The sequence below is a fragment of the Sabethes cyaneus genome, chromosome 3 (assembly GCF_943734655.1).
Source record: "Sabethes cyaneus chromosome 3, idSabCyanKW18_F2, whole genome shotgun sequence".
NCBI lineage: Eukaryota > Metazoa > Arthropoda > Insecta > Diptera > Culicidae > Sabethes > Sabethes cyaneus.
In genome coordinates, this window is record NC_071355.1 from 245,542,809 (window position 1) to 245,564,610 (window position 21,802).

Genomic DNA, 21,802 nt, shown 5'->3' on the forward strand with positions numbered 1-21,802 from the left:
GCAGAGTTAAAGCGGCTACATCGTTCCCAGGAAACGCGGAAGTTCTAAAACAAACTGAACGGATCCCGCGAAGGCGTTGTGTCGCGAACCGAAATGTCTCGGGATAAGAATGACAGTATTCTGAGTTCTAACGGACGATCGTGAAGTGACCGATAGATGGAAGTAGCACTTCGACGCGCACCTGAATGGCGCCCAGGCGGAAAACCATGGCGACGGGGAAAGCGATTTCGACGGTGCAACAAACGGGGAAGAGGTAGCAGTCCCAACGATAGGCGAAGTTATGGAGGCCATCATGCAGCTAAAGAGCAACAAGTCAGCTGGGAAAGATGGCATCGGAGCGGAGCCTCTTAAAATGGGAAGAAAAGCTGGCCGTTTGTTTGCACCGGTTATTTGGTAGCATGTGGGATACGGAACAGCTACCGGAGGAGTGAAAAGATTGGGTTATGTGCCCGATCTATAAAAAAAGCGACAAGTTGGGCTGTGAGAACTATCAAGCGATCACCGTCTCAATGCCGCTTATAAAGTGCTGTCCCAAATCATTTTCCGCTGACTATCACCAATTGCCGCTTATGATACTATCGACCGCAAAGAGCTATGGAAAATCATGGACGAGAACAACTTCCCTAGGAAGCTCATCAAACTGATTCAATCTACGATGGATGGTACACGGTGCTGTGTTCGGTTTTCGGGTGGATTGTCAAGTTCATTCAAATCACACAGGGGCCTTCGTCAAGGAGATGGTCTCTCATGTCTGCTGCTCAACATAACGCTGCTAGGTGTTATGAACAGAGTGGATATAAACACGCGAGGCACGATTTTCAACAAATCTAGTCAATTCGACTGCTTTGCCGATGACATGGATATTATCGGCAGAACAGTACAGCAGACTAACGCATAAAGCAGAAAATATTAAGTTAAAAGTAAATACGTCTGAAACAAAGTACAAGTACGACCGACGTCGCTTGGGCAGTAGTACAATGATCGCCGGCGATGAGTTTGTGGTAGTCGACGAATTTGTCTATCTTGGCTCACTGGTAACGGCAGACAATAATACCAGCCGTGAGATTCGGAGGCGTATTATCAGCGGAAGTCGTGCTTACTATGGGCTTTACAAGCAATTGCAGTCGAGCAGACTAAGTCCCCGTACAAAGTGCACGCTGTACAACACGCTTATTAGACCGGTTGTCCTCTACGGACATGAAACATGGACAATGCTCGAGGAGGACCTGCGAGTGGTCGGAGTTTTCGAACGACGAGTGCTAAGAACGATCTTCGGCGGCGTACAGGAGAACGGAGTATAGAGGCAGAGGATGAACCATGAACTCGTACAGCTCTATGGCGAGCCCAGCATCTAAAAGCAGAAGTGGCTTAAGCTGGACGGATAGGATGGGCAGGGTATGTTGCAAATCTGCCGGACAACTACCCTGCAAAGATGGTGTTCGCCTCAAATCCGGTAGGAACAAGACGACCAGGAGCGCAGCGAGCAAGATGGTTAGACCAGGTGGAGCGAGATCTGGTAGAGAATACTCGGTGCCCGATGAATTAGAGAGCGGTAGCCCACAACCGTTAATTGGAGAAACCTTGAAATTAAATATAAAGAAAACTTATCCAAATTAATTCTACTATGTTGCATCCTATTGACTCTAACAACTTCTCACAGGTGAGATTCAAACATACGGCGCCTGGTTTGTTAGAAGGGTCGTACCTCGAGGCCAACCGGAAGGCTTTTTTTTAACAGAAAATAATAATCAATTAATCTGATTTATCATTTATAACACTGATTCATTCTCTAGTCAATTTCTCCGAAAATAGTTCAAAGACCGTTTATTATGGCAGATTGATTTGAAATATGATTGAATCTAACTATACAATGATCTCTGCAATTTATTATATTAAATTTATAGCTTTGAAGTGCCAGCTTTTCTATTGTCCGAAATAACACACTCAGCATATCAGTTTGTTCGGTTGAAGAGAAGGGATAGTTGCGCTCTTTTCCTTAAAAGGTTTACTTTCACGACATCATGTTTGTCTAGGTTCGATGTTAGACGATAGGATCTGGTCTATGTTTTACCGAAATAAATAATTGATTCTGTCAATATGTTCTAACTCTAACCCTTTGTCGTCTTAATCGATCCATAGGCTAGGAAAAGTACCCCGATATTTCCGTCCGACCATTAATTGGAACGGTATTGTGGCTATATACATATTAGTATTGGCACAACGCCTTCCGCCAGATTACTTTGTCTATTTTAGATACAGCATTTATGGCTTTTATGATTCCTTGATTTTAGCGTCCTACTGCACTGTTTGACTCAAAGAGCTGAAAGGGATCGATTTTCGCAGTATCCATCGACATTGGTGGTCACCAAAAGAAATTCGTTTCATCCAATCCTCTCCCACGTTCCCTCCGTAAGCAGGAGGTTAGTGCTTTCTTGAGTAGTGATTGCGGCTGTATTATTGTATCGTCCTTAAATAACTTGCTCGCAAGTTCCCTAGGTTGCAAAGATTTGTTTTCTGACATTTTATTAAAATTGGGGATCAGACATCACATTCCAGGGTCATCTAAACCTTTTGCATCTCTTCGACTAGTTTCACATGATATTTCAATCTCCTCTAATGTCAAATCTGTACAACTCACGTCAAGAGTAAACAGTAAGTGATCACTATTCTCTTCTTCGAAAGGTTCTTCCTGTTGGGAACATTTAACCAGTCTCGAAAGTGCGTCCGCAATATTGTCCTCTCCCGATACTCTCAGTAAAACAAAATTGTATGGCTGTAAGCGTAGTGCCCACGCTTCCATGAACTCGTTCGGTTTGGAGATATCTTTGCTCTGCGGCCGTAAGCGCTGTCAAAACGTATATATGCTCAAATTCTTTCAAATTTTGATAATTGAACTGTACAAGGACTGCCCCAAGACCTGTTACTGAGGCATCGACGTACAATTGGATTCTATCGTTTGGGTTGTAGTAACCAAGTTCTTTATCGTATTTATGACTCTATCTTTCAAATCTCTTGTCCCTTGTTCTGTCCAAAGGAAGTCTCCAGAGCTAGCTATCGCACGAAGATGTTCGGTTCTTGATGCTCGATGTATTGAGAACCAAACGACAAGCGTAATTAGACCCTGGAATCTGTTCCTCTCTGAACTATTATAAAATGTCTAACCGCATTCAGCTTTCTCGATCCCTCCGAAGATACTGTGAAACCCAAAAATTTGGCTGATGAGCTGCCATTTGGAAAGGTTGATTTCGACACCACATACTTGTAGACGTGCCATTACTGCTGCTAAACTCGAATCGTGCTCTTTCTTTGTCTTGCCATAAACTATACTATCAACAAGATAATTGCAAACTCTTTCGATATTGCCCAAGATTTTTCTTTGAAGGACCTCTTGGAAAATATCTCTGGGACGTTAAAGAGCCCGAAAGGCAGTCTCACGCAGCGAAACGTTGCTTTTTCAACTCGGCTGAAATCGGAAGAACGCCAAAACGCTGGAGTGTTATAGCATGTTACGATACGGCTCTATGGCAGGGTAATAAAGGAGTTTCACAGAAGAGCAAAATTAGTGCTTTGTTGGACGCTTGTCATTTTACTTAAAAAATTTATGAAATTGTATCAAAGTATACTGAAGCATAGTTGAAACAAGTGTTGTGGAGATATCAATTGACGTGAACGACTTAATTAAGCTCGAAGAGCTGAGTGAGACATTACTTACTTTTAAAGAACACATTTGTATTTTCCAACCGTTAGATTTCAGCATCATTACTATCAATCAGTGTAAACTACCTCTAACGTATCACAATGCACCGTCGTGTTATGGCTTTCCAGAGCATTGATAGAGCTGAACGATATCAAACATTCCGGGCACTGAAATGTTTTTCGATCTAAAGAAACAGATTAAAATGTTAAAAAATTAAGTAAGAAATAGAACGTTTTATATCGTATAATAATCTACCTCTATGGGTATTTTCATGCTCCTTTCTCAGTCGTTTGGTGATGAACGTTTTCTCGCAATGATCGCATTTGTACGGTTTAACACCTTAAAATACAAAAAAAGACTCTTAAATAAACGAATAAAGCTCAAGTCAAACTACTTCTACTACCAGTGTGAGACATTTCATGCCGCATTCGGTTGGTGCCATCCGCAAAAGCCTTATCGCAGTATCGACATGGGAACGGCTTTTCTCCCGAGTGCACCCGGTTGTGGTACATTAGCTTGGCCTTCGTCCGGAACGCTTTCTCACATATATCGCACTCGAACGGAAGCTTGCCTTCGTGCATTAGCATGTGCGTTTGCAGGCCGTGCTTTTGAAGATACGACTGACCGCAGATGGTGCACATGTGCTCCCTGGTCGCCGTATGCCGTTTCATGTGTGCCTTCAGATGTTCCATTCCATAGTAGGCCTTCGGACAAAGTTTGCATTCGAAGATCTTTTCGTTTCGATGCTCACGCTCGTGCCGTTGCAGTTCGTTACAACCGTGGAACTTTTTCCCGCAGATCGAACACACGTACTTTCTGGGTGCGTAGATTCTTTGCTGATGGCACTTAAGCCCATTTTCGTCCGCAAAGCGTTTGAAGCAAATTGGACATTCTACGGGTCGCAGTTCATTATCGACCAAATCGGAATAGATTTTGTTTGCTCTGTGGACCTTAGCCGCATGGTTTAGCAGTTGTTCCTCTGTTTCAAAAGCCTCATAACACTGGCGAGAACAGCAAATTTTACCCAACTTTTCATGAGCATCAATCGGTATTGGGGCGACAATGATGGATGATTTTATTTTGACTGCTGGGTGATGATGGGCATGGTTACGACGCGATTGGCTAGCCGCGAACCGAGCATCGCACCTCAAGCAGTCGTAAACCTTTTTAATGCCGCTGACTTTTTTACGGTGTAATTTCAAAGCTGGGGCCGAACAGTACATACGCAGACAGAGTTCACACTTGTGTTTTTTCGAATAATTGATTCTTCTGCTTGGGGCGTGTTCTTTCATGCTGTGTTGTTTTACTTCGGCGGCTGTGTCAAACAACTTTAAGCATGTACAGCAGAGGATTTGATCGCCGACGTCAACCACCTGGAAGACTTGCATTTCAATCTCATCCAGTTGCTCCAATTCTTGAGTTTCACTTTCCGCTTCGCCTTCGGCGCACGGTTTACGCCTCCTCCTTCTTTTTTTCTCGACAACAGGATTATCATCGTTGGTGTTGTTGTCGGTCTTAGACTCTTCCTGCGATCGATCGTCTCCAAAATAACTAGAGCAATCGGCTTTTTCAAAGTACTGCATTTCACTCTCGCTACACTGAGACTGGGATTCGATCTTAGCCTCTTCCAACTGTATTTCCTCCAAAGCCGGACTGCAGTCATTCTCGTCTGCGGTATCGTTCGCCTTGTCAGATTCTACTTTCACCACAGTCTTGAACATTCTTCTCAAACAGCGGTCCGAGTTTCTCGCCCGTTCGATGAATGCTATAAACTGTTTAATATCATCCACACAACCGGCACATACATGCTCCGGAAGACCGTCGTCTTTGGAAATCTGTAACACAAAACCAATAATTATTATAACTCAGTATTTTTATTAGCATTGTTTACAGCGATTACGCTTGCTTACCTCAACGGCGGTGAACTCCGTGATGATGCTTGCGACGAGCACATCCTCCAGCGTTGAAAAGATTGGCACCAAATTTTCGTTCGTTTTAGCACAAACCCTACACAGCGAGGGGAGATTATTATCGATACTAAAGTTATCCATCTTTTCGATGCAAACGCTGAAATATTTGGTTTTATTTTGTTTTCTCTACTCCAAACGAACGAAATAGGATGTTTATCAATATTGTAAAATTTGACAGTTTGCGAAAATTAAATCCACCAAAGTAGATTAGACGCCACGTAAAGGTACATTGTATTTTTGAAGCTGTCCAAAACGTATGGTTCAGTCTGGGTTACACGGTACACGAAAAATGATTTATATGCTTGGATTTATGGTCCCGTTCAAATATTATGTGACCTCCACAACCTTGTAACAGTTCGTAACAATTGTTTCTTATACTCTTACTAATACCCGTAACCAGTGTTGGGCACAATTTCGCTAATTCGTTAAATCGCTAATTAGCGACGCTAAATTCTGATTAGCGAGTTAGCGTTTTCGCTAAATTTTGAGTGGCTTAAGTATTTGAGGCTCAACCAGCGAAATTCGACTGTAGTGAGATATCGACAGCATATGCTACACAACACAACACAACACAACACAATCATGAAGAGGATTGCATTCTAATTTACATTTGTAATTAGAAATGTGCGAGGATTAAATTTATTCGAGTGAAATAAAAATAATTAATCTCAAATAGTTTTAGGTTCTGCTGGTTTGATAACCAGAAATTTGAACAAAAAGGCAGCACGCAGAACTTGTTAGCAACTAAAGTTACTTCAGAACTTCATGTAGCATCCTAGTAGCTTTGAAGTATCTATGAAGTACTCACAGCACTTCTTAAAGCATTTAGTTCCACGTATACCTGATACACACTACTAATCAGCAACAAAGTTCCACGGAACTGAATTTGAACTAATTGTAAACTTTCGAGTTCGTGTGTCAAGTAATATTCGAACTTCTGGTTGCTTGGGCGAAGGAAAGAACAGCAGCATGGACATTCCCTTCTCGCTGATCGTCAGTTACAGAAGGACCTTGTTTGAAAATTGTGTGTGGGACGTTGTTGCGGACAACTGTGGCCGCTAATGCTACGATCGTTTGGCCGATGAGGCGAGATAAATTTTGACAAGCGATAGAAAGTCAAAATGACAAACCGGAAGGGATAGTAGAAGATCAAAAAAAAAGGTAACAAGAAAGAAGACAGAATAGAAGTGGGCGTTGAGCATTTTTTGATAATTTGATTAAAGAAAAGATAGTGAAAGGAAGCTTAGTACATATTATTAGATCTAAAAGTGTTATTAAATAAAGATTGAAGAAGTACGAGCTGTGAAGTGGAGGTTAGGTTTATACGTGCTACCGTGGAATTCGTATAACCGTAACCGTAAATAGGAAAAGCAGAAGAGTAGAGCGGTTGATAGAAGGAAGAGGAGGTTGGATAGGAAGGATAGAAGGGAAACATTAATCTTTGATCGGCTAAAGAGTCGATTTACAGGGATTGTTTGTCGTTAGTTCCAATTCCGAACAAAATCAAAGATTAATCCTTTGCATCGGATTGCTCTACAATGGCTTCATCAGCTTCCGAAGGAAAACATGATGATCTCTGTCTAGCATGTGGAAAGGTGGAATCCGACGACGTCGATTGGGTCCAATGCAAGAATTGTGAGCGGTGGGCACACTTTTCATGCGTTAACGTAGACGAGAAGATAGTCGAAGTGGATTGGCTTTGCCCACAATGCGTCCCTAATGTCCAGTCGTTATCCGTTCCGAAGCAGTCGAAGAAGAGTTCGAAAAAGATCTCGAAAAGTGACGTTGGTTCTCATCGTGGAACTGGTTCTGTCCTAAATCTTACTGAGCAGCAGTTAGAGGAAGAACAGCTCGCACGTGAAACGGAATTCGCGAAGCAGATGGAGATTCGAAGGAAGCGAATTGCGCTTGAAATGGCTTGGAACGAGAAACAGATGGAACAAGAACGAGAGATTCGAAAAATGGAATTGCAGGCTCGGCGCGAAATGCAAAATCGGCAGCTAATGGAAGAAAACCAAATGTTGGAAGCTCAGTTGGCGGATGAGCAGAATTTTATAAAACAACGTGATGAAATTCGGGCTAAAATGAACAGAAGTATCCAAAACGTCAGAACGGAATTAAAAAACGCAAACGGTGTTGGAAGAACGTTAGAGCCGGAGAAAACAAAAACGGTAAATGACTGGTTGAAAAGACAAGATAGCTGCGATAATCAAGAGCATGGAAGAAGCGAAAATGTAGTGGGAATGGGAACTTCGAATAGAATAAATGAAATCGTTGAAGGTCCCGCCTCACTTGCTAGTGGAGAAGCTGAACGCGAATCTGACTTTGGTGATGCAAACTCGAATGTTCGAATAAATACCCTTCCAGCTAACAGATTCGGTGAAGGAACGGTGAACCAGGTTGCTAGGCTCACTCCGGATCAATTAGCGACTCGCAAGGCTATTTGCAATAGCTTACCCAAGTTTAATGGAGATGCTCAAATCTGGCCACTTTTTATCAGTAGCTATGATCATTCGACTGCAGCTTGCGGGTACAACAATTTAGAAAACCTTAAGCGCTTGCAAGATAGCCTTGAAGGTGATGCTTTGAACGCAGTTCGCAGTATGTTAGTGCTTCCAGACTCAGTACCAGAAGTTATTGAGGATTTACGTAGGCTTTTCGGGCAACCGGAAAAGTTAATGAGGACGTTGTTTGAAAAAGTAAAACACGCTCCAGCTCCAAAAGCCGATAGATTAGGCACGTTTATTTCATTCGGCATCACAGTGAAACAGCTTTGCGACCATCTAGAGGCTGCGCGATTGAATGACCATTTAAATAACCCTATGATGGTGCAAGAGCTAGTGGACAAGCTACCGCCAAGCTACAAGCTGGAATGGGTCAGATTTAAACGAGGAAGAGAAGGCACGCCTTTAAGAAAATTCACTAATTTCATCACCGAGATCGTTGCGGATGTATCCGAAGTGGCAGATTTCTCCGTGGCCGAAAAGGACCAAATGCGACCTGCCAGGACAAGCCCGAGTAAAAAGGAGTATGTACATTTACATGATTCAGGGCCAGAGCGAAGCGCCACTTCACAAGGCGGAACATTCAGCAAGGCGTGTTGGATTTGCAATAGAACGGATCACATGATCAAATTCTGTGACGACTTCAAGAAAATGAACCTAGCGGATCGCTTGAAAGCGGTCGAACGAGAAAAGTTGTGCGGTATTTGTCTGAACAAACACGGTAGCCACCGGTGTAATTCTAAGATTCGCTGTAATATCAAGAATTGTAGAGGAAACCACCATCCTCTTTTGCATCGCGCAGAAGGGACGGTCCAGATGCAGAAGGTCGTATGCAACACGCACGATGAAGGAAGAACAGTAATTTTCCGCGTAGTACCAGTAACGCTGCACGCTGGAAATAACAGATTTGATACACTAGCTTTTCTTGACGAGGGATCGTCCACGACTCTTGTGGATGAAATAGTAGCGAATCACCTACAAGTGACCGGCAAATCTGAGCCGCTTATTGTTACGTGGACTGGAAACGTTAACCGTTTTGAAAATAGTTCACGAAAGATAGAAATTTCATTATCAGCGAGAGGTTCAAAGCGAATGTTCCCATTAGCAAATGTACGAACGGTTGCGAAACTAGACTTGCCGAAACAGGAGCTGCGATTTTCACAAATAGCGGGCAAATATAAGCATTTGGAAGGTGTACCCGTGCTAGATTATCCGTTGGAACAACCGACAATTCTCATTGGGTTAGACAATGTACATTTATTTGCACCACTAGAATCGCGGGTTGGTGCAAAGAATGAACCGATTGCTGTACGTACGAAAATGGGTTGGACCATCTATGGGCCAGAGAAGAATAAGGCGGGGCCGAAGGCCTATTTGAATCTACACTCGACTTTACCAGTCAGTAACCAACAATTGCACGATATGCTGCAGACCCAGTACGTGCTGGATGAAACCGGTGTGTCGTGTTTCGCTATCCCTGAGCCGAAGGAAGATATGCGAGCGAAGGATATTCTCAAAACGACGACGAAGCGAGTGGGAAAGCATTTCGAAACCGGGTTATTATGGCGCGAGGATAAACGACGTTTTCCGGATAATTATTCAATGGCTGTGCGCAGAATGCAAGCCCTGGAACGTAAGCTAAGCAAAACCCCAGCGTTGAAACAGAACGTGTGTCAGCAAATTGTGGATTACCAAGTCAAGGGATATGCGCATAAAGCGACGGAATCAGAGCTCACTGAAACGCCGCCTGAGGCTGTATGGTATTTACCGCTAAATGTTGTTGTGAACCCACGGAAGCCTGAAAAGGTGCGCCTAGTATGGGACGCGGCTGCATCGATTGGTGGTATTTCCCTTAACTCGGAGCTTATAAAAGGGCCGGATATGCTTGTGCCACTCCCCAGGGTGATATGTCACTTCCGAGAACGTCCTGTCGCATTCGGAGGTGACATTAAAGAAATGTATCACCAGATACTAATTCGACAGGAGGATAAGCAAGCGCAGCGTTTTCTATTCAGAGCGAGCTCGGCAGAGGCCCCGCAGGTATATATTATGGATGTGGCCACCTTCGGGTCCACCTGTTCGCCTTGCCAGGCACAATATGTAAAAAATCGGAACGCGGAATCATTCGCGGAAAATTACCCAGAAGCAGTGGAAGCGATTATCAGTCGGCACTATGTTGACGACTATTATGACAGCGTTAACACCACGGAAGAGGCAATCAAAAGGGCCGAAGAAGTTAAATATATTCATTCGCAGGCTGGGTTTCATATTAGAAACTGGGTTTCAAACTCAGCTGTGTTTCTAGAGCATTTTGGCGAGGGGATTGCGGATTCGACTGTGCATTTCAACCGGGACAAAGGTACTGAATATGAACGCGTGCTTGGCGTCGTTTGGGAGTCGACTGAGGATGTTTTCTGTTTCGCATCAGCCTCGAAGACAGAGTTTTCCGAGATTCTACAGGGAAATGAATGTCCTACAAAAAGAATGGTTCTTAGCTTCGTGATGGCGCAATTCGACCCGGCGGGCTTCCTGGCGCCGCTCGTTGTTCGGGGGAAGATGCTAGTACAGGATTTATGGAGATCTGGCTGCGAATGGGACGACCGCATTGATGATGTTTCATTCAAAAAATGGATGCGGTGGACGCAACTTATGCGTCAGGTTGAATTAATCAAAATTCCACGAAGCTATTTTGGCAACGCAATGTCGCACGAGATACAGGATCTACAGCTGCATATTTTTGCAGACGCCAGTGAGACCGCATACGGTTGTGTGGCCTACTTTCGGGCGATTATACGAGAGCGGGTAAGCTGCGCATTAGTCATGAGTCGCTCGAAAGTGGCTCCATTAAAGCAAATATCAATTCCTCGCCTCGAACTTTTGGCTGCGGTTCTAGCCGCACGGCTTCAGCGAACGGTGGTTGAGAACCATACGTTCACTATAAACAAAGTGGTCTACTGGATCGATGCAAATGTAGTTCTATCGTGGATTAGATCCGACCAGCGCAGATACAAGCCATTTGTAGGATTTCGGATTGGCGAGATTCTTAGCTTAACGAAACTGGACGGGTGGCGGTGGGTGCCCACCAGGCTTAATGTTGCCGACACACTGACGAAGTGGGACTGTGATTTGGAGTTTCATTCTGATAGTTCATGGGTGCACGGTCCAGCCTTTCTGTATAAGAAAGAAAGCGAGTGGCCACAACGACAATTACCGCCAGCAAACACGACAGAAGAGCTGCGTGTACATTTATTGTTGCACAACGTGGTTGTGCCCGAAGATATCATTAATGCAAATAACATATCCAAATGGCCGGTTTTAGTACGCGCTGTAGCTTCCGCTTTACGATTCATATCGAATTGCAAACGAAAGAGCAAAGGCCTTCCAATCGAACTATTAAAGGCGACTAACAATCAAGCGAAATTGTTGCAATTTGCGGTTGCGGGCAGAGTACATGTCCCGTTACAGCAAAGTGAGTACCAGAAGGCAGAAGAGGTTCTACTAAAAATGGCTCAGACACAATGTTTTATCGACGAGCTGAAAGTGCTGAAAAGAAATAAAGAGTTTCCCGTCGATCAGTGGCTTGCATTCGAGAGGAGTAGTCCATTACATAAGTTAACTCCAATGTTAGACGAAATCGGTTTGATACGAATGGAAGGCCGATGTGAGAGAGCCGATTGTCTTCCCTTCGATTTACGGTTTCCAGTAATCTTACCGGCTAACAACAGAGTGACATATTTGATAATTCAACATTACCACGAGAAGAGCGGTCACGCGTATCGTCAGACGGTGAAGAATAACCTGAGGCAATCATACTACGTTATACATGTCGACGCAATGATAAAAAAGGTGTCAAAATTGTGCATGTGGTGTAAGATAAACCGCAATCGACCTTCGGTTCCACGGATGGCCCCCTTACCAGAACAGCGAATTACACCGTATTTGCGACCATTTAGTTATGTAGGGATTGATTACCTGGGACCATTCGAGGTGGCAGTTGGACGTAAGAGAGAAAAACGGTGGATAGTGCTTTTCACATGCCTGGTTGCTCGGGCGGTTCATTTAGAGGTAGCGCATCGATTGACGACACAATCGTGTTTAATGGCGATACACAGATTTGCGAGCCGCAGAGGTTGGCCACTTGAATTCTTTTCAGACAACGGCACGAACTTTTTGGGAGCGAGTAAGGAATTGGCAAAAACATTGCGCGAGATTGCTGACGATTGTGCGGATCAGCTGACTAGTGCAAGAATGAAATGGTCATTTAATCCCCCAGCTGCGCCTCACATGGGAGGCGTCTGGGAGCGTCTTGTTCGCTCGGTAAAGGAAATTTTAAAGACTCTCGACGACGGAAAACAGTTAACCGATGAAATATTATGGACTGCTTTAGCGGAAGCAGAGGATATAATAAATTCACGCCCGCTTACGTATGTGACACACGAGTCAGATGAACCTGAAGCTATCACCCCCAATCACTTTTTGCGTGTAGCTTCATTCGATCGACCGGTAAGTCAACCAATATCTTCATCACCACATCCAGCAAGCACGTTGCGGGATGCTTTCCAACGGTCTCAGGAGTTAGTATGTATGATATGGAAACGTTGGATCAGCGAGTACGTTCCGTCCTTGAACCAAAGGTCGAAATGGTTTAATGAAACTAGGCCCTTGAAAACTGGAGATTTAGTGTATGTCGTTGAAGGCAGTAACCGGAAATGCTGGATCAGAGGAGTCATCGAGGAGCCTATCGTGTCCGGCGATGGACGGATTAGACAGGCATGAGTGCGGACCAACAACGGGCGCAAAAAGCGAGCTGCTGCACAGTTGGCCGTCATGGAGATTGAGGATAGTAACTCTAAACCGGAAGTGGTTCCCGGAGCGAGGTTACGGGCGGGAGAAAATGTTGCGGACAACTGTGGCCGCTAATGCTACGATCGTTTGGCCGATGAGGCGAGATAAATTTTGACAAGCGATAGAAAGTCAAAATGACAAACCGGAAGGGATAGTAGAAGATCAAAAAAAAAGGTAACAAGAAAGAAGACAGAATAGAAGTGGGCGTTGAGCATTTTTTGATAATTTGATTAAAGAAAAGATAGTGAAAGGAAGCTTAGTACATATTATTAGATCTAAAATCAGAGGGGCTGTGTACAACACACGACCGCATATATAGGTGACGCAGGACTACGTAAGCCTCTTTGTAGTGATAGTAGCATGTATCCATGCTTGTAATCATTCGATTCTGCACGTATACATGCTATATGCAACATATATACATGCTACATGCGTTGTATGTAACATTTATTAAAGCAGTAACAGTGCATACGTTCAATCCTCAAAAGATTTCAGAGTTATTTCTATGTGCAATTTGGAAACAATTTAACAAAATCAAGAACACAAACTATTGCTTTCCTGCTACCTTACAGAAATTAAAGATTGTTTTTATTACCCATGGTTCCCCACGTTGAAGGGATTTTACCAATTCAATCCCATTTTATCAACAGCACAACTTTTCACTACACTTCTAATGAAACGGCAAGCATGCGTATTCATACAGAGTCATATTATAACTGAACACTACAGTAGTAGCACATTTTTCCAACACATATCAAATTTGCCGAGGTTTAATCGTCTCGCAGTAAAGAATTTGCGATCTGTTGGGAGAACGAACTTGTGTCATTTTTTCTGGCACACTTCCCTAACACAGACATCAAATTGGACTAGGTTTAATCGCGTTCGTAAGAAATCTGTTGGCACGAGGGGGTTTTGTCACTCTTTCTGACGTACTTCCCAATCAAGGACATCAAAATGGTCTAGGTTTAACCGCGGTGTTAAGAAATATTGTTGAAATGAGGCAACTTCGTCACTTGTTTTGCCTTACTTCCCAAGCACAGATATCAAATTGGTATAGGCTTAGATCATCGTAAAGAATCTTCCAACCAATCACGAAGCGAGAATTCTGGTAAAACATAGGTTCATTATTTTCAATTTTTCAATAGTTCAACATCAAGAATCCATACTTTTCTTCATTTGGGTCAATTCTTAGAAGATTTTCCGATCGATTGGTGTAAGAATATTGAAAATCGATCGGAAAACCGCTGAGCTATTAGCACTCAAAACCTTTCATTTTTCGTGACGCTCGCATTTTTCGATTTTTTGGAATGACACCCTATCTCAAAACTTGCCGTAAGACGTAGTCCTACGTCAAAAGTGTTATTAAATAAAGATTGAAGAAGTACGAGCTGTGAAGTGGAGGTTAGGTTTATACGTGCTACCGTGGAATTCGTATAACCGTAACCGTAAAGAGGAAAAGCAGAAGAGTAGAGCGGTTGATAGAAGGAAGAGGAGGTTGGATAGGAAGGATAGAAGGGAAACATTAATCTTTGATCGGCTAAAGAGTCGATTTACAGAGATTGTTTGTCGTTAGTTCCAATTCCGAACAGACGTAATGTACCCAGTGCTTTGCCACTCGTTGCTGTCAAATATCAAGTAGGTCTCGTCATCCTTCGCCGAAAAGATGTTTTTCACCAGCACCTTCAGCCAGCCTGATGTTCAGATATGGCCGACCATGACGGACGCGTCCAAACAAAAATGTTCATTTCGGCGAGGTTCTTCTTCGCTGTTTGGTTCCGACCCCGACCCCCAAGGCATGGAAAGCGGAGAGCATCTTGCTCTCGATTACCCTTTTCAGCTTCTACTGCACTTTAGCCTGTCTCTAGAAGGAAGAGGATGTTGTATGTGCCGGCTCAGTTAAATCTGGCAGGCACAAAGTGCCTCACAATGTCCAACTTCTTCACTCCGACCTCCAGTTTGCTGTGCGAACAAAGCACCGAGTGTAGTTGCTTGACTGTTTTCGTCACAGCTGCTAAAAATAAATTAATATCGCTGTCAAACTATTTCTGATACACAATCGATTGTTACGATTGGTGGCACATAGGTGGATACATCACCAGTTTCCTACATGAAAAATACGCATATTTGTCCAAAAATTATCAATTGTCGACAGTTATTTGTGCCATATACTATGCTCAAACAAAAATGTAGTAATTTTTGGGTAATTTACATTTAGCGATTAGCGAAATTTTCGCTAATGTTGCGATGTCGCTCTGCACTGCTCTCTTCACACTTATCACGTCCAGAAATTTGGTCGAAACTTTTGTGGCTGCGGGAAAGTTACTGCCAGAAATTGCTCCATAACCAATGAAGTAATCCAAAAACATACCAGGAAGTAAGTTACAACTACAACTACAACTACAGACTACAACTCCTAGTACGTCCCGTGGGAAACATTCATTTGTTTTTTCTTGAGCCTCTTCAACGCATTTATTTTCAACCCAATCCTCCTAGAGTGAAAATCGTTCCTCTCGTTTTGATGCCCGTTCTCTGTGCCTCTGTGTCGCCTTGCGTGTGTCGAGACGCGCAACGAATTGGCGGCGAGTAGCCCAGAACCGAGTACAATGGAGAGGAATTCTTGATACGGCAAGAGTCTCCCCGGCTCTCGGCTGCTAAAGTAAAGCACAGAGAACAGACATTCATCTTAAACCCGCCACGTGTGTAAAAGCTCAGCCGCCATTTTGAAAATAAGTGGTAATGCTCCCGTTACATGGCGCTCACATCACTAACAGAATGGGCTTTTCTTGTTAATGTCTGTCAACGCATATCAAAGCTTACGTCGTATTTTCACCAAAGCATTTAATAGTTGCTACAGCAACTAACGTATTATTTACCCAATTCATCGCACTTAAAATAAATGTTAATCAAAAATAGCAATATTTGACTACTTCCTTTTAAATCCTTGATTTCGATTACGAATTTGAAAAGTGATGGAACCATTGGCATACAGGCCACGATTTCAGCGGCCGCCATCTCCGTGATCAATGAATCAAAGGCAAACGCGCCACCACCGGCGAATTTCTTTCTATGAAGTGGTAGAGGGTTTTCGGTGTTCAAAGATTCAAAAGTCCACTTCTGGTTCAAAGAAGAAAAGTCCACTGCTTATACCACCGCGGTGGGGTTTTGCTGCATGTAATGATGAAATGGTACAATACAATACGGAAAAACACTAAATACGATGCATATTTGTCTTACTTATTAAAATAACAGCAAATTGAAATACGATTTCGTTTCTGTTTTCAATGTTTAGCCGTGTTCAACAAATAACATAAACAAAATCGATCCGTTGCTACAACCGTTGCTGGGTTGCTACAGTAACTAACATAAGAGTTGCCAGTATTCCGAATATGTAGACTATGACGAGAATATATAATAAATTTGGCAACATGAATATCGGGTAACTGGTGCACCCTAAGAGAGATGTCGCTAGCGTCTTGTTTAAAAGCTTACACATCATTTGCGTGATATTTTATATGAACATAATTGTCTGTTCTCTGTAAGTAAAGTAAGTAAGCACTAGCGTTATGCCGCGATAGTTACTGCGATATTTGAGTCGATATTTTAATTCAGCCACTCACTCGCAAACGCAAACGCAGTCGTGAGTCGCTCCTAACCTTGAGTACTCACTCACTTGGTTGAGGAATCGTCAAACCATCGAGAGCCGCCATAAAACAGAAACTGAAGGCTGACAAGGCTATTCCTCGTTCGTTGCTACACTCAGCGTTCTCAAAAGTACTACCTCAGTTTCCACCAGAGTAGGTTGTCCGATTTCTGCTAAGGTTGTTCGTATTCCGCCTGGTTTTATGAGGAGGTAGGGAGTAGGGATAGAAGTTATAATTATAATAGTTTAAGCTGTTATACCTCTGAGCATATATTTAAACAATATATTTCAGCAACGCATTGTTCTTATTGAAGGAATGATATATAAAACTAATAAAATTTAAATCCCAAAAACCATTTTATTTCTACCGGTATCAAAAAATTTGCACTTCATTGTTTATAAAAAAAAAAAAGCTTAGTATAAAATTAATGATTACATAGTTCTTATTTGCCGAGTTCCTGTATTGGAGTTATCGGTGACTTTCATTTGGAAAAGTCTATTTTCATCGGCAATTCCCTCCGTTGTCGTCTCCATTGTCGATTCTTCTACTGAATCCAGTGCTTCTGGCTTGCTCCGCAAGACGCAGTCCTCCAAAGTATCGGCAGCTTCGTACTTTCCTTGTATTCTATATAGGGCTCCCAAGTTCTTAAGCGCCGTGGCAACGGTTAAAGGATCTTCTTCGGTAGCTTTTCCCCAATCACCATTTTTTAGCTTATTTTCTTCCCTCTCCTCTGCCACTTGCCAAATTGGTTTGTTATCGTCATTAATGGTGCCAAATGCTCTTTCGTGAACCTGCGTTAAGAACTGTTTGTACAAGATTTCGGCTTCCTTGTATTTTCCTTGTTTCAAATAGCAGCTTGCCAAGTCGTGTTCAGTTTCAGTAACAATCGGATCATCTTGGTCAAGTTTCATCTCGAACATTTCCATCGATTGTTGGTAGCACGATTCTACATATTCAAATGTTGTCTGTTTTTTACAAAGCAATGCTAAGTTATTATGCAGTTTTGCAATGTACGGATGAGCTTTTCCCAGTGTATTTTCTTGAATTTTCAGAGCTCTCTCAAAGAGTGGTTCAGCGATTTCGTATTTACCTTGCTCGCCATACAGGACGGCAAGATTATTAACGGCCGCAACCATGGTTGGATGGTTCTCGCCCACAGTTTTCTCTCGTATCATTACTGCATCATTTAATAAATTTGCTGCCTCTTCATGTTTATTCTGGCTTCTGTATATTAATGCCATGACGGTCAACACGGACGCTACATCCGAATGATCACGTCCATTGGTTTTTTCTAGCTCTTGCAAAGTCTGTTTGCACAGTGAAACCGCATCTGCAGGAAATCCCTGTGAAACATATTCCATAACTGAATTATAGAATGATTCTAATTGAGTAGAAATTTTAGCATCTTCATTTTTGCCACCATCATCACTTAATAAATTAGCTGCTTGTGAAGCGTGCAGTACATCTGAATTGTTCAATGATTCTAAACTACTAGCGCTTTCGTATCCAGCATTCGCGGGAGCAGCAACTTCTTCATAGATTGCCTGACTTTGACAAACCAATGCTTCACTGTTAGACTTTTCTGCAAAATCTTGATTTTCTCGGATTTCCGTAGCGTCTTCATCGTTATCACGTTTGACATTCAATTCCACCAGATTAAGGGTAGCTGGATGAGTCTCGTCCAATGGTTTTTCTTGTAACACTGATGCATCAGTCAATAAGTTTACTGCTTCTTCATGCTTTTGTTGCCTAGCGTATACTAAGGCCAATAAGTTCGTCGTACTCATCACATCCGAATGATCACGCGCCCTGGTTTTTTCCGTACCTTCTAAAGTCTGTTCACAGAGCATTGCTGCTACGTCATACCATCCTTGCGCAACATACTCCAGGACTAAATTATGTAATGGTCCTAAATTATCGGAAGTTTTATATCCAGTATTCGCTTGTGTAGCAAGCTCTTCGGAGGATGTCTGATTTTGGCAAAGTGAATTTTCTTCGATTTCCAGCACGGCTTCATCTTTATCATGGTTGTTATGCTGAACGGCAAGTTCGTTGGAAGTCGCTAGCACGGCTGTCTGACGTTTGCCCGACGTTTCCTCTCTTACCACAACATTCGCCTGAGTAGGCAATTGGTTTGGGTCCGGTTCAAGCATGGGCAGTTCGTCATCCGATTCGTCGCTGTAACTTTTCACATTCTGCAGAGATCGGCGCCCTAGGTTTTGCTTATTGCGCCAAACGCCGGCACGAGTCGAAGTTTTATCAACCGCTGGCACTTCACTGTCCGACTCGTCACTATAAATTTTCACATTCCCCAGAGAACGATTTTGATCGTATTTAGTAAATTTTTTAGCTTTCTGCTTGTTTTGCCAAACATTCCGCTGTGCTGGATTGGGGCTGGTCATTTCGGTTTTTTTTCCTAATAACACTTAAGATACTCACTTTCCAGAACAGAGCTTTCAAACTGAAGCAAATCTTAGCAATTACATCGATACTTAGAAGTTTTTAACGCTTGGAGGTAAAAGAGTTAACGTGCTGTCGGTAAACACATTGGTAGGTAACGCTTTGAGAAGCTCATAGGCTCATAAGTGTTGATAGTGTGTGACTGTATTAGTGGTGTGAGTGTGCATCGAGAAACGATTTCGCTATGGAAAAAAAAATTCGCGATGAATACAAATCGCCTATACGTATACGCGACGAAGTGTGCGTAGGATAAATGTCAGCAATCTCTATTGATAGGTAGTATGCTTGGTATGTTTTAATCACTGGTCTACCAACAATCCACTGTCGCATACACACTAATTCGAAGTACAATCTCGGTAAAGCAAAATACCGATCTTCATGAATGCATGCCTATTCTGCCTGGCTATGAGGTTCATGGATTTACGAAATCTCGGTGATTGAGATCTTGGAAATTTATTTTACCATAGTAGGTGATTAAATTTAAGTACATATGTACAACTTTCCAGTGAAAATGCACTGAAGCTAAACTGAACGTTCTATTAAAGCATTTCTAGTAAATCATTGCGATTTCAAGAACGTTTCTTACCAGATTCTGAAGTCTCGGTTTCATTTTAAGTGAGCCCGCTGTAGGGTTTTTTTCTAATTCCCGTCGTAGTAAGTAAAGTCATTCTAATTTTCATCATTTGTTGGATGTATTTAATGAATACTCCAAAAGTTCTTGTGCTGATTTGACTAAAACACACTTACCTTCCAATCCGTGAACTTTGAAATCACTGAAAAGCGATTATTGAAGCTTATTATTGAAATTACGCAACTGACTTTATTTCTAAAATTCGTCGTACCGTTTTAAAATCCGTCCATCAAAATTTTTCATCGTCCGTGCTAAAAATCACAACAATGTTTACGAAGCTAACGTGCATGTATTTGTGTAGGACTGCATGACAAATGTTATTTTACAAAATTTCTGCAGGTTAGGCAAGTTTTCTTGGCTGTAGAATAACGACAATGCCTTGCGTGAGTTATTTTCATTTATGAATGACAGAAATTAACACGATTAGTCGACATTGTCTTCTTCGTCGCACGAAAAAAAACGTTGGAAATTTGGATGGTAGGACTTCTTTAATGATAAAAAGCATTTAAATAGATCTCAGCTCACTTTGATTGATCGCGTATGATAGACAACTAATTAAAATATTAGGGAATAACTAGTTTTGCATTGTGTGTCATAAAAATGCTGATATTTTTAATAATTTGTGTTGAATAGGACGGGAATAGGCAATTACGACGATGTAGCAACATACCCTACATGAATCTTCGAAAAACAACTTTGGTTTATATTTTTTTAACATCACTTTGAAGTGAAATACATACTGATTCTGTACTGAGATTTTCATATGCGATTCCAGCTATATTTCAAATGGAATACACTTGAATCTGGCGCACTGTTTTACTATTAATAAGTTTGAATTAGGAGAAACTTTCGAGCCATATATTTTATTCTATAACATTGCTAATTGCAAGGAAATTTTCGATTAAATCGTTTCGGTATCTTCGGCGCACTTTTTCGTTACATTCCTAGCAATAAGTGCGCCGAAGAGATCGAAACTATTGGAGCTAATGTAGCATTTTTATGAGCGATTTCGCACTATGGATGGTCCAATTTTCCTTGCATTTAGCAATATCAAGTGACGTTCATGCTGACGATGGTGAAAATTTGACTTTTTGTAGACAAAATATAGTTAGTATACTATCCCTAATATGTAGCTGGTTTGCGCGAAGTTGCCCAGAACTGAAAATTTTTTCTTGAATAACGAGATTTTTTTTATTCATTTTATTATTAAGTTTGTCTGATTTCGGCAAAGCAATGCTAGGCTGTTAGATACTTTTGCAACGACCGGTTGATATTGTTTCCTAATTCATTTTCTCGGGTTTCCAGCGTGTCTTCAACTTTATCAGGCTTGCCATACCGTACGGCCGAGTTGTTAGGAGTCACTACCGGGGTTGGATGATTCGCGCCTAATGTTTCCACTCCCGACGCCTTTTCTAATACCTTATCTGGAATTTCTAGAGCGGTTTCATCCTTATCACTGCAATCGCTTTCCGAATTTTCCAGAAAGCGACGATAAATTTGGTCATACTGTTCGAACTTTTTAACTTTTTGCTTATTTCGCCAAGCACTCCATTGTGCTGGACTGATAGTGGACATTTTGGTTTTCTTTATTAGATTTATGGACCCTAACTTCACTATGACGAATTTTCGAACTCAGTTTTCAGTGCTTAGGAGTATAAGGCCTCGTAAGAAGAGGTAGTTAAAACTAACGTGCTGTCGGTAAGCAGATTGGGAAGTAACATAATGTGACCTCTACTGATTGTAGATAGTTTTTGGACAGGTATCTTTTGGTCTTTCATGTGTCACCAACACAGAATACACTATCAGATAGAGTTTAACAATATCCGTCTAATGATGGGTTCGCGATGTTGGATCCCAACGGATCTCAAACAATAAATGACCTGCTCTTTTCAGTGTGCACTTCTACCTGCTTCACTGTTGCCGTACACGTCGTCGTCACGGTGTCGGCCAAAAAAACATGATTGGCGTACTGGGGGCGGTTTTGGTAGTCATTTGAAAAGCAAAGATAATCCATTTCCAAGGTCTCGATTAGCTTGAATCCTCAAAAGGAACTT

The 21,802-nt window shown here is 42.2% G+C and overlaps 3 protein-coding genes across 3 annotated transcripts; 1 reads left to right on the forward strand and 2 right to left on the reverse strand.

Annotated features, from left to right (window-relative positions):
• Nucleotides 1-3,676: 3,676 nt before the first annotated feature.
• Nucleotides 3,677-5,771, reverse strand: LOC128743614 (zinc finger protein 260-like). The gene is made up of 4 exons (XM_053840216.1): nucleotides 5,608-5,771; nucleotides 4,101-5,532; nucleotides 3,953-4,036; nucleotides 3,677-3,881 (listed from the first exon to the last, which is right to left on the reverse strand). Exons 1-4 carry the CDS (start codon nucleotides 5,746-5,748, stop codon nucleotides 3,766-3,768), a joined length of 1,773 nt encoding a protein of 590 aa, XP_053696191.1. The 5' UTR covers nucleotides 5,749-5,771; the 3' UTR covers nucleotides 3,677-3,765.
• A 1,434-nt stretch (nucleotides 5,772-7,205) lies between these two features.
• LOC128741013 (uncharacterized) lies at nucleotides 7,206-12,820 on the forward strand. The gene is made up of 3 exons (XM_053836588.1): nucleotides 7,206-11,832; nucleotides 12,445-12,595; nucleotides 12,658-12,820. Exons 1-3 carry the CDS (start codon nucleotides 7,206-7,208, stop codon nucleotides 12,818-12,820), a joined length of 4,941 nt encoding a protein of 1,646 aa, XP_053692563.1.
• A 4,268-nt stretch (nucleotides 12,821-17,088) lies between these two features.
• Nucleotides 17,089-19,059, reverse strand: LOC128741014 (kinesin light chain-like). The gene is made up of 2 exons (XM_053836589.1): nucleotides 18,483-19,059; nucleotides 17,089-17,954 (listed from the first exon to the last, which is right to left on the reverse strand). Exons 1-2 carry the CDS (start codon nucleotides 19,057-19,059, stop codon nucleotides 17,089-17,091), a joined length of 1,443 nt encoding a protein of 480 aa, XP_053692564.1.
• Nucleotides 19,060-21,802: the final 2,743 nt, after the last annotated feature.